Source organism: Crocodylus porosus, unplaced genomic scaffold, assembly GCF_001723895.1.
Source record: "Crocodylus porosus isolate Cpor-Errol unplaced genomic scaffold, CroPor_comp1, whole genome shotgun sequence".
Taxonomy (NCBI): domain Eukaryota; kingdom Metazoa; phylum Chordata; order Crocodylia; family Crocodylidae; genus Crocodylus; species Crocodylus porosus.
The window spans coordinates 38,645,084-38,657,630 of record NW_017728910.1 but is presented as its reverse complement, the minus strand read 5'-3'; the positions used below and the strand labels follow the sequence as shown (position 1 = coordinate 38,657,630).

General features: G+C 43.2%; 1 protein-coding gene across 1 annotated transcript in view; it reads left to right on the top strand.

Moving 5' to 3' along the window:
* The window catches only part of MOGAT1 (monoacylglycerol O-acyltransferase 1), a 31,138-nt gene that overhangs the window by 1,141 nt on the left and 17,450 nt on the right, over positions 1–12,547 (top strand). The window contains exon 2 of the mRNA XM_019533073.1: positions 11,948–12,126. Within this exon, the coding sequence (XP_019388618.1) occupies positions 11,948–12,126 (179 nt within the window). The remainder of the gene's footprint in view (positions 1–11,947; positions 12,127–12,547) is intronic.

Below are 12,547 nucleotides of genomic sequence, written 5' to 3'. Positions count from 1 at the left end.
AGGTTTACAAATAGAAGTTGTATATTCCTTTCAAAAACTACACAAGTATATAATTTTATATGCTGTTCAGAATGTTTTTAGTGTGTTGGACAAGGATTTTTTTTGGAGATATGTTTCATGGGACTAACCATATAATTGGTCCAGATGTTTAGACAAGTTTTCAGGTACAACATCTGCAGACCTGAAGAAAGGCCCTTTGTGCTTAACAACATGTCTAATGTCTTTCCCAACTATATAGTTAGTCCCATGGACACTATCACTATATATCCTTATCTTGTGTATTTGCTGCACCATCACATATACAGCGACACTCCAACTCCATTGTTTTTAGATGCTTAGTAAGGATGGTGGCAAAAAGAATGTAAGGATTAAACAAACAAAAAGAGTACTTTTAAAAGCATATATCATCTCCAAATTACAAATAATTATGTTTAGAATATGAACAGTTCCTGTTGCTACACAATTGCTCTTCTTTCTTGCGTTACCTTTTGTGAGTAACTGCAGGTTCAGACTTACAACCTTCACACCACCCAGGCATTAAGTACTGACAAAATAGAAAGGTAGGAGGAATCAGCCACCTTTTTCCCAGCTTATAGGGCAACAATGCCACTGCTCCCAAGACGATCCTATCAGTTGTATTCTTTGTTTTACTGGTAAGCAAGTGTTGTTAGAGATAGCCAACTCCTTTGCTTCTTTTTGTGGGGCAGAGAAAAAGCTGTGATCTGCAACCCTGGATCACTTTCAAGAGAGGTTCATGCAGAAATAGTATTTTGGTAGCTTAAGCTACATATAGCAAATGTATGCATCTGTGAAAAGGTTATACTTGCCAGAATTGGTAGGATTGTTTGCACAAATGGGTAATAATACTGACCCTTTACCCAAAGAACTTGTTTGCCTATAACCCTTCACCCATTCTGTTTTGGCCCTGCTGAAAAAAATTGTTAAAGGTGATCTCTACCTTCTGTGACTGCTTGCCCATTATTCAAGGCTATACACAAACTGCCCTTCATCTTCACAAAATATTTCACCTCATCTATGAAAATCACTCTGATCTTGCCTTGGTTGACTCCAAGTCAAATACCTCTAACTTGTCCAAAATATTGGGCACTTCAAGAACTGATGCAGGAAACTGAAGGTGTATTATCATCATGCTCCCCTCCCCTGGGAACCCAACAAGGAGTTTTTTCCCCCTACTGAATCAATATGGGTGCACCAAGAACAACTCGTTTATAAACCCCTAATCTAGATGGGCGTGTGCCTGTTTCTTAACCATTCAAAGGTTGATTGGTTATTATCACAGTGTTCAAATTTCTCAGTGGGAAGGTAGATTTTTTTATCACTGCATTCACAAGCGTCTTTAGAAAAATCATACAGGGCAGCTACTAGTATGTAACAGGTACAGATTTATGTTCCTTCAGCCTTTCTATCTTCTGGAAATCTCTGGATAAAAATTCTGTGAAATAATAATGAGGATTTATTACTACCTTATAGCACTGTGAAGGAATTGCAACCCAGGATCAAGATGGGTACAAATAAATAATAATAATTAAAAAACAAAACAAACTAAAAACGGGCTCTGTGCTTAAAAATGACAAGACTCAACAGGTGGATAAACTCTAATGGGTAGAGTTAAGCTATCAGCAAGGCTAGTCATAACTTGTTGTCAGGAAAGTGAAAAATTTTGAATTGTAACACACTGAGCAGTGAAATTTAGAAATCTGATTTGATCTGCAGAGCAGTCACAAGTGAAACATGGTCAGTTTTTTGTTTTTTGGGGGGTTGTTTTAGGGGGTTTTTTGTTTTTGTTTTGTTTTTAACCTTTCATAGTCTTGATACTGAAGGGCCCCATTATATGCCAAAGACTGGCTCTAGTTTCATTCTAGAAAGTAAATTCTTCATTAAGAATGAAGCGGGTTACTCAACTCTAAGGTTTTTCAACCTTGTGAGGTTGTTTAGTTTTCTGAGAACTGTGTTGATGCAGTTGTCTAGCTCAGGAACTGCAGAAGTAGAGTTCTAAATCACTAGCGTGTGTAACCAATTTGGGCCAGATTTTGTACTGGTCATACTCACTTATTTGTTTGGGGGTAAAACTTCCCAGCCTGTCACTCCAGCATGACATGTTGAAACTAATCCTAATAAGAGTCCCTGCAGTTTTAGATGCCCTAAATTCGCAAACCTTTCCTTTCTAGTGCCCCCCCATGAACATGAGAAGTAGAAGGGAGAACCATACCCATTGCTGAAGGACAAACGGGCAGGAACGAGGGAGCCTATTGGCTGCAGATTGCAGAAGGGAACATCTACTGCCCCAGTCCTTACAACAAACAGTGGTATCCTCTTCCATTTCAGGATTGTTCTGGCAGGGAGCACGTACACCTCTGGGCTGAACACCCATTTCCCTTGGCTCCAGCAGCTGCAACAGTACAATTGCTAGACTGTAATCTAGTGATTCAGGACATTAATATTATATTGTGTGATAAATATCCCTTGTGATGCTTGCTAGAAAGTGTAAAATAAGCCTGACTGCAAGCTAATTGCTATGCAAATTACAGTGGTCATTTTCATGAGACAATGGAGGGAAACAATTGCTAGGTTGCAAAGTTTAGGTTGGATGGCTTGGCTGGTTTGAACTGCATTACAACTATCAAAGGGAGACCCCTGGGCTTTACCTTCCCTGGTAGTTTTAAGTGGTAACATTCTATTGGCAGCCTGATAAAATGAGGGGTCCCAAACAACCTTTAATGGCTGATCCTCTTGTTTGTAAAAACCTTTTTGTCCACATCCAGTGCTAGGTAGTCTCATATGTTTTCACTCATTTTCCTTAAACCAAAGGACCAGCTTTAAATTCTACATCCCTTTCCTCTACTTTAAGCAGTCAGGGTCTACCCTTGAGCAGAAAAGACAACATGTTGTCAGCTTTTATTAGAGTAGTTGTTTTCATATTAATCTTCGAAAAAGATCAGGGACATGGCATAGATTATAACGATAAACCTAAAGACACTGCACCTAGTGCCTAAGAATACATGGATTAGGAAAGAAGAACTTTCTTCCAAACTCTCTCATTCTGAAAAACTTAAGCAATATGCCTGATATGTTGCCTAATTTAACACCAGAACAAAATCCTAAATTGTTAGAGGTTAAAGCAAAGTTTGGGCAAGGTACTTAAATTTTGCTACTTATTTTTAATTTTCCATTTTGTTTAAATAAACGTATTACGTTTGTTTTAAAAGTGATTCTGTCTACATGAAAGCTACTTGATTTTAATTTTTAAAAAAAAAAAAAATTAAATTCTCTCTTGTATTCATTGTCTTAAGGGTTTTTGAACCACATATAATACTGTGATTTTTTTTTCCTCTTGAGGTTGACAGTAACCATTTGATCGCTCGGTACACTGTGATCAATACCTCCACCCCCAACATGTTTATGTAGCAATGTGAACCTTGGATATTTAGTCAAAATGTAATTGAAACAAATGGTATTTTGATGCGAAATATATTTTACTGACTGGGGGGCAGGGTAGGAAAGAGAGAAGTAGGGTCGGAAGGGACCTGAGCAGATCATCAAGTCTGACCCCTGCCATGGCAGGAAACAGTACTAGGCTCGTATGACCCCCAGCTAGGTAGTTATCAAGCCTCCTTTAAAAGACCCCTAAGGTAGGAGCCAGCTCCACGTCCCTTGGAAGCCGCTTCCAGATCCTGGCTGCCCTGACTGAAGTAGTGCCTCCTGATGTCTAGCCTGAACCTACTCTCAATCGATTTCTGGCCGTTATTCTGTGTTACTCTGGGAGGTGCTCAGGGGAACAGGGTCTTGCCCATTCCCCTCTGGTCCCCCCTGATAAATTTATAGACAGCCACTAGATCCCCTCTCAGCCTTTTCTTGTGAAGGCTGAACAGATTCAGGTCCCATAGCCTCTCCTTGTAGGGCCTGCCCTGCTGCCCTCTGATCATGTGCATGGCCCTCCTCTTGACTCTCTGGATGCGGCCTCATTCCTCTTGAAGCGCGGCGCTCGGAACTGGATGCAGTACTCCAACTGCAGCCTGACCAGCGTCGCATAGAGGGGGAGGATCACCTCCTTGGCCCTGCTCGTGATGCATCTGTGGATACGTGACAAGATGCAGTTAGCCTTGCTGACCACATGCTCGCATTGGCGCATTTTAAAATCGATAATGACTCCAAGATCTTTTTCTGCCACTGTGCTTTTGAGAAGGGAGGTCCCTAGCCTATAGGTATGCTGCTGGTTCCTTCTGCCCAAGAGCAAGATGCTGCACTTGTCAGTATTGAATCCCATCCTATTCACCTTTGCTCACCCCTTAACCTGTCCAGTTCCAGTTGTATCCTGTCCCTCCCTTCTAGCGTGCCCACTTCACCCCAAATCTTGGTGTCATCAGTGAATTTGAACAGGGTGCTTTTCACCCCCTCATCCAAATTGCTGATAAAGAAATTGAACAGCACCGGCCCGAGCCCTGGGGGACTCCACTGCCCACATCCCTCCAGGTCGAATATGACCCATCCACCACCACTCTCTGGGTGCAGCCCCCTAGCCATATTTGTGACCCATCTGACTGTGTAGGCATCAGTGCCACAGTCACTTACCTTTTTTAATGAGACTGGGGTGGGAGACGGTGACAAAGGCCTTCCTGAAGTCCAGAAAGACTTCATCCACCGTGTCGCCTGCATCCAATGATTTTGTGACCTGATTGTAGAAGGCTATCAGGTTGGTCTGACAGGACCTGCCCTTAATGAACCCATGCTGGTTGCCCTTGCGCATCCTTCTCCCTGCTGGTCCCTCCCGGATGTGCTCCTGGATAATTTTCTCAAAGAGCTTCCCCAGGATTGAAGTAAGACTAACAGGCCTATAGTTGCCTGGGTCCTCCCTTCTCCCTTTTTTGAAAATGGGGACCACATTGGCCTTCTTTCAGTCTTCTGGCACCTGGCCAGAGCACCATGAGTGCTTGTAAAGCTGTGCCAGGGCCCCCGTGATGACCCCTGCCAATTCCCTCAGCACCATAGGGTGGAGAGCATCTGGACCTCCTGATTTGAACATGTCCAGCCTCTCCAGAAGTTCCCTAACTAGGTCCTCCCTGACCCTAGGTCTGGTGGAGTCGCTCCTGAGTCCATCCTGAATCCCAGTGAGGGAAAAGTCCTGGTCCCTGCTCAGAAAAATGGAGGCAAAGGATTTGTTAGAAAGGTCTGCTTTTTCATCTAGTGCAACTACCAGACTGCCAAGCGTATCCTGCAGGGGCCTCACGTTGCCTGGTGCCTTCTTTTTACTCCCTATGTATTTAAAAAAGGACTTTGTTGTCCTTGGATCCTTGTTGCTATCCCTAGTTCTGTCTTGGCCTTCCTAACAGGCTCCCTACAGACTCACGCTCTGGCGGTATAATCCTCTTTGGTGATGCCCCCCCCCTTTCACTGGATGTATGCCTCCTTTTTGACTTTCAGATGTTTCTGTGCGCCTTTGGTGAGCCAAAGGTGAGGGAGGAGAAGATGGAGCTGTTTCTACCGCACTGTAGATGGTGGGGGCGGGCTGTGGGGACCTACTGCATGGGGACCAGGCTTGGCTGAGGACAGTAGCAGTGGTGCACAGGTGCCTTCTTCCAGCCTCTGCCCACCTTTCTTCTCCCCAGGTATCCCCACTGGCCAGAAGCAGGCACTAGAAGGATAAACCTGAGTGCTGCCACTATTGTCCCCAGCTGAGGTGGGCTCCCTGTAGTTTTTGCTCCTTGCAGCACAGATCAGGAGTGGCTCTACCCCTCTTCCCTCCCACCCCTAGCTGATGGAGGTACAAAGTGGGGCAGTGATAGGGTCTGGTTCCTCCTTCCAGTGCCTACTTCTAGCAATGAGATAAGGGCAAGCAGGGACAGCAGCAGCATCACCTGAAAAAGGGCATGCCTACATTGCTAACTTTCTATTAGACATTTCTATTCTACAGTTCTAGCTACACTTCCATTGGACAGTCAACCGTATATAGGATAAATCACAAGATTTAAAACAATACTGCTTTACAAATCAACTCAGTTTTAAAAAATATTGCATCATGCATAAGCCCCAGAAGACTATGAACATGATTGAAGTGTTTGTTACGACTATGAAAGCAAAGAAAAGAAGGTAACTAGTGTGTAAATATTAGTTACCAGAAAACAGAATGCATTAGGAAAGCCTTCTACTAAAGCTGCTGAACATCACACCTGAAACACACCATCACAATTAAATGCCTCTAATGTTGACAGTCTTTTGAAACCCTGGCAAGGTTCAAAAGAGGAAGAAATGAGAAGAGAGTTGCAACATGAATTGACCAGGGCTGTGGCAAAATCTGCTGGAAGCCTTTCCCATGCTGATGGGCAAGTACACTCATTTTGTTCATAAGAGAATGCCAGCTGCAAGGACATTGCCAAAAGCAGCTCAAATTTTCTATAAATTTTCACCGTAAGTGTTTAGTCCTATTTCTAGCTTTCTCTTATTATAACATGACTAAGATGTATTAGTATAACTGCAGCAACACTAGATATTCTCCTGTAACTATTTTGGTAGAAAACCATAACCCAACTGGAAATTATATGCTAGAAAAACTGTTCAGTACAGGCATGCATGCTTAGAATAACCTTACAAAAAGTTACTTTGTTAGAAGCAATTTATAAAAGTCTGTGATTACTACCATTTTATTCTTTTACTAAATCAGATATGCTTTCCCTTTGGAAATACAGATTCAGATGTGAATTTTTTGCAGTCAAGAACCTATGCTATGGGGTGTTGCTTTTCTTTCTTTCTTAGGTTCCTCTACATATTACAGGTATTGCACAACTGACTGGTTAATTGTGCAGTTACCTTAAGACCAGTGACATGTGCAAAGTACTTATCACATGATAACCTCCAACCAGCAATAAAGTTAGACCTTGAAAATGTGTGTTTATTTTTTTTATAGCTAGTTGCTATTGAGCTTTAATTTACACTTGTAGCAGGGTCCCTGGGCAACTGGGAGCCCCATCAGCCTCCCAGGGGCAACTGGGAGCCCCATCAGCTGACAGACTTATCAGACACATGGGTGCACCATGCCAAGCGTGAAACCCCACCGCCCCAGGGGTTTGTGGTTGCCATGATCCCCAAAGCTCAGGAAATGCATGAAATCCCCAGGCCCAAATGCACAGCCGGTACCAAAAGTCCCCACACTTGACTGGTCTCTCAGTCCAAGCTGTGCCATGTGTGACATGGCAGGAGGTGTGGCTGTGTGGATCATGCATTAGATCCAATTGTGCTCTTACCTGTATGTGTAGAGGGGGCCTTAGATGTGTCACCCTTGCTAAAGTTATAGATTACATCTGGTTATTTCTATCAGAACTTGTATATGTGACTTCTTTTAAATGGTTTATTTTCCTGATGTTTGGCAAGAATGTAGTTCCCTTACTTCTCTTGTGCATGTTCTTTCACTTCCATTTTAATCAATTCTTTACCTTTCAATGACTGACCTAGAGAGGTGGTGGCATTTCCATCCTTAGAGTTTAAATCTCTGCTTGACAGAGCTCTGGTTGGAATGATCTAGTAGGGGATGGTCCTGCTTTGAGTAGGGGGTTGGACTAAATGACCTCCCAAGGTCTCTTTCAACTCCAATTTTCTGTGTTCTTTTTTCTTTAAGTGGAAACTAACTGCTGGCACTAAACTTCCCTGAACCTCCTGACTACAACTGCAAATAACCCAAATGAACAAACAAAAAAAATGCTTTTCTCTCCCTCAGGTTTTTTGTATGAGACCTGCCTCAGCTATGACTGCTATGAACAGGTGTGCTGTTTGAAGCACTCCAGGAGCCTTTGTAATGCTCCAAACAGCAAAGATAAAGAGGTTCATGACCAAGGAAGCACTTAAAAAATGGCTGAAGTGCTACAAAATAGGGGGAGGGGGATTACCAAGTATTGGCCTCTTTCCAAGATGGGCTGACACAGCATCGTTATCTTGCATTGTGAAGGGAATGTGCTCAGTATTTCTCAAGGTGTTCAGTGTCTTGCAAGATTGGGTCCTGTTTCAGCACAAGAAAAGTCTGTTGGCCTATGTGTTATATGATCCTTGGTACATTAAGGAAATGTCTGACCTGCTTTATTTATTTATTTATTTATTTTATAGCCCCTGTATTTTAAGTTTCATGTATCAAGGTCATGTATGTATATAGTGCCTTGCCAAGGAGGTGAAAAGTTACCAAGGCTAATAAACTATGTAATGCTACACTGAGTCATTGCCATGCCAAGAATCCTTTCAACAAGAACTGTGGAAAATATTTCTCCTTCTCACCTTTTGGATGAGACCTAAACCAAGGCCCCGCCCATTTGTGCTAATTAAAGATCCCATGTCACTTATTCAGAAGTGATGGTCTTAAACCTGGAATCTTGGCTGGATACCAGTTCTCACTAAAGGACCTAGAAAGTCTCTTCAGATGGCAAAGTTATTCTTTATTCATGTTCTCTGTTGTGCAATGGTGCTGGTGTTCATATGCTCCTGCAGCTTGTCTCAGAAGTTCTTGAAGCTGGACCCAAACATGTTGTTGTCCATGTTCTCGATGTTGGTTAAGGTGGAGCCTCCCTTTTTACATGATATCCACACATTTTCCCAATTCTGTAGAGTGCTATAGGATCCTCCTGGTTGCGAGAGGCTATCTGTGAGGCTTGTCTTGGAACCTATTAAAATAAATGGAAATTCATTTCCACTGACTTCACTGGGTTTTTGGACGCAAGTAAGCAGTTAAGTTTTCTAAATTTCTTATTGAGAACCTGTTTGACACCATAAGTTCCACAAATGAATGGTCTAGTCTCTTAAAAGACCATTACTACTTACAGAAGCAGATTAGCCCTAATGTTAGGTCCATCTACCATATTTCAGAGTCTTGTTTTCTGGACACAGTATGGATCATAAAATGTTATCTGTCACAAAATATGATGTGTATTGTGCTAAATCCTAAAAACACATATGAAATGTTATAGGTCATTGTGCAGTCTGGTTTCTTTTTTCTCCCTATTGTGGATATTTCATTGCAAATAATGAATTTTGGCATCCTTCATATGTTGTCACCAGTGTAATCTGGCTCCTACACCTGAAGAAGGGTTTTTTGTGCCTGAAAACTGCCTAACACCTCTTTCAACTATACATTCGATCCAACAAAAGATATTACCAAAAGAACTTTGCTTCACACACATGTGAAGGCATCGATCCAAGCCCAGAGATTTTACAGTCCCCATTTAGTGTGGCATCTACGTAATTGTTCTTTCTATCCTCTAAAATAAGTTTGTCCTTTGCTTCATTACTTAAATTTTTTTTGGTATTATTCTATTTTCTGCATTAAGTAGTGGAGGGCAATATATGTTACAGGATGTCAGTTTTAATAAACTTTGTATATAGTATTTTGAGTTGCTACAGGTGCTACTGAACAGTCACATCCCAAAGGCACCTCAAAGGATGGTATTGGTTTAGAGTGTCCTTCCTAAGAGTTCCAAGATTTGACCTCAAAGTTAAATGTTCTAGCTAATAAGGTGTTATAAATTCATGTACCTCAGCAAACCAAGGAAATGGCAAACTAAGAAAATATCCACATGAGTGTGCTCCCTACCTATGCAGTTATATTAGGCTGTTGTACTTACTCCTTTGTTTAATCTGATCTTGTATTCTAAAAGTAAGTACTGTAGGATGGCCCTGAGAACACCTTAAGAGGGTTTTAGAATCAAAATTTGTGGCAGAGGTTATCTTTTATTAAACCAACTAGATATTTGCAAAAAAAACCAAAACCCTTTATTTGCAAGCTTTCAGGCACATACACCCATAATCAGGCATAGGTGATTGCAAAGATTGTGAAAATTCTCCTTGGTAGAAATGAAAATTCACATTTCACAGGATTGCTGCAAGTGTGGTGAAGTCTCCTGCTTGGAACAGTTCATTTTGTGCAAATTGTACAAATTTGTGCTCAGAGAAAAGTTGGAAATGTCTCTTTACCTTGAAATTATCTGGTGGTAAGCAGGATGTAGAATCTTATTTCCTTCTGGTTATGATGTTTCATATTTCACAGAAGAGTGGAAAGTTGAAATGCTATTCTGGGCAAGAATCTCTCTTGTGCCCAGGTATCTCCTGTGCTCTGTTGGAATGCAAATTAGCTTGAACAAAGGCAGGAGTAGGGTCTGTGGTTTCAGGTGGGAAATTTTGTTTCCTTGTAAAATTATGAAGTTTTCATTTCACAGAGCAGCTAAAGGGTTTTTGCATTTTCAGTATGCATGAGCTTTATAGCCCTCCCCACCCTTCTTTTTTGGTGGCACCCTAGGGCACTGCCCACACAGGGAGGCCCACTGGCTTTGTTGGGCTGGCAGGTCCTTCTCCTTCCTTTTGGACAGTTGAGAAGATGCCCAAGCTGGGCCCCAGCCCTCCTCCAGTCAAGGGAAAGGGGAGATTTGTGTCAGCCCAGGGAGGTCTGCCAGCTTTGTCAGACCTACAGGGTAGCAGCATTAATAGTACAGATGCGATCTAAAAGTGAACCTAATTTTAATGACACTCAAATCTTGTCTAGTGCACATCACCCTCAAAGTGCTTTACTGAGGAAGTTAGAAACATCATTTTCATTTTATGGATAGAAAAAAATGAGGCAAGGAGACTAGGAAAGTAACTTTCTCAGGTCACCCAGTAGGACAATGGGAGATACAAGGACAAGGCTTCAGCTTCCACAGTCTCAGCCCAGACCTCTATCCAGGAAGTCTTACTGGATATTAGCCATGCTCCCTCACCTCATTGACTTGAATATTAAGACCTTGCTCAGTCTTGTTTCCTCCCTTTTCCCTCCAAGCTCCTCACCATGTAATTGAATGCACAGCCCTGTCCCCTGATCCTAGAAGGGGTGGTGACTGCTCCCATCCACTCATTTGTTAAGGTTGAAGTGATCAAGCATCTTTACAAAGTCATTCTCACTGTTGTGTGCTAGTAGAGAAACAGTACAGCTGAAGTGCCTTTTGGGCTGCTCCTCTTCTAACTGCAAAATTTGCATAATACAAAATAGGCCAACTTATTTTTGCAGTTCCTTTGGATATCCTCCACCAGTGAACCCCAGTGGCTTCCCTCGTTTTACAATGCAGAATGAAAACAGAACGAAATCTGAGGGCTCTAGATCCTCCCTATGGAGAGATTTATATTGCATAACTAGCTAATTGCCTGTCAACGATGGATTTCAGGGAGTGTTTACATGGTCACCCCGCTCACCCTTTGGGGCTGGCCATGTAAAGATTCCCACCACCACCTCCGTCGCAGGGGCTCCCTCTCCCTACCTGCGTCTGCCTCACAGTGGGGCTTCCCCTCTCTCCTTCTTTCCCTGCTGCCTGGCCCTGACAACAGCTGCCACCATGACCACCAACCCCCTCACCACCCCATGCAGCCAGCCTCCCTCCGTGCCCACTGTACAGCCCCAACCAACAGCCGCCACCATCATTACCTTTTCGCCTCCCCCTCTCCAGGCTGTTCTGGGGGGTGTCAGGAATGGGTGTTGGGGGCGCTGCACCATTTTACCTCCTCACCTTCGACCTCAGGCAGGGTGGTGTGGGGAAGCTCAGGTAGCTGGGGCGTATTTACCGCCACTACAGACTTCCCCAGCAGCAGCTCATACTTGGGCCTGAGGAACCAGTCTCCACCCACCCTCTCAGCGGTGCATGTGCAATTGGCCAGAAGTGTTACAGACGTACAGACAGACTAAGCCCTTTATTATACTAGAATTTTTGAAAAATGTAAATATAAGAACCATTAGTTTGCATACTAACAAAGCGCAAAAGAAATCCTCTTTGAGTTATTGGGACATGAAGAAAAGTACTATGTAACATCAGCACATCTGTATTGAGAAGAACCAGAAGTATTTTCAGCAATGGAAGCCAAGATAGTCATATTAGTTGCTTTCAAATATTATGACTCAAATGCTCCCTATTGTCTTTCTCTTTGTGTCTTGTAGCACAGTGCTGCTGTGGAGTCTTTGTGATCCTGTTTTTTGGAAACTATTGGTTCCTGGGTGCTCTCTATGTACTATGGCTCTATTCTGACTGGGAGACACCACAGGCTGGAGGGAGAAGATCACAGTGGGTCAGAAGGTGGACTGTTTGGAGGTTCTTCAGGGATTACTTTCCAATTCACGTGAGTAAAATCTTTCAAATTGTGAAGACTCAAACTGAGACTTTTATGATGAACGTTTTGGGTGCATTCAGATGAGCGCGCACATGCTTCTTGCCCTGCCTCCAACCCCTTTTGAGGTGGGGCAAGAGGCATGTGCGGGAATGAAAAAATGTTCCCCGCATTGCAAGTTTGCTGTGCAGGGAGAAAATTAGACCTCTGATCTAAAAAAAAGGAAACCAAAAAAAGTGGAGCAGGGCACAGTCCCGGACCGTGCCCTGAGGCAACCAGTGGCTGGGTCCTCCACAGAAATGCTCTGGCTGCCAGAACGTCTCTGTGGTTGGCCCCTCACCTTGGAGCTGAAACATGCAGCCAGCCAGGTTGCGTGTTCAGCACCAGGGCTCCAGTGCTGGTGAGTAAGGGGTCGGGGGGGGCTGGAGGAGGG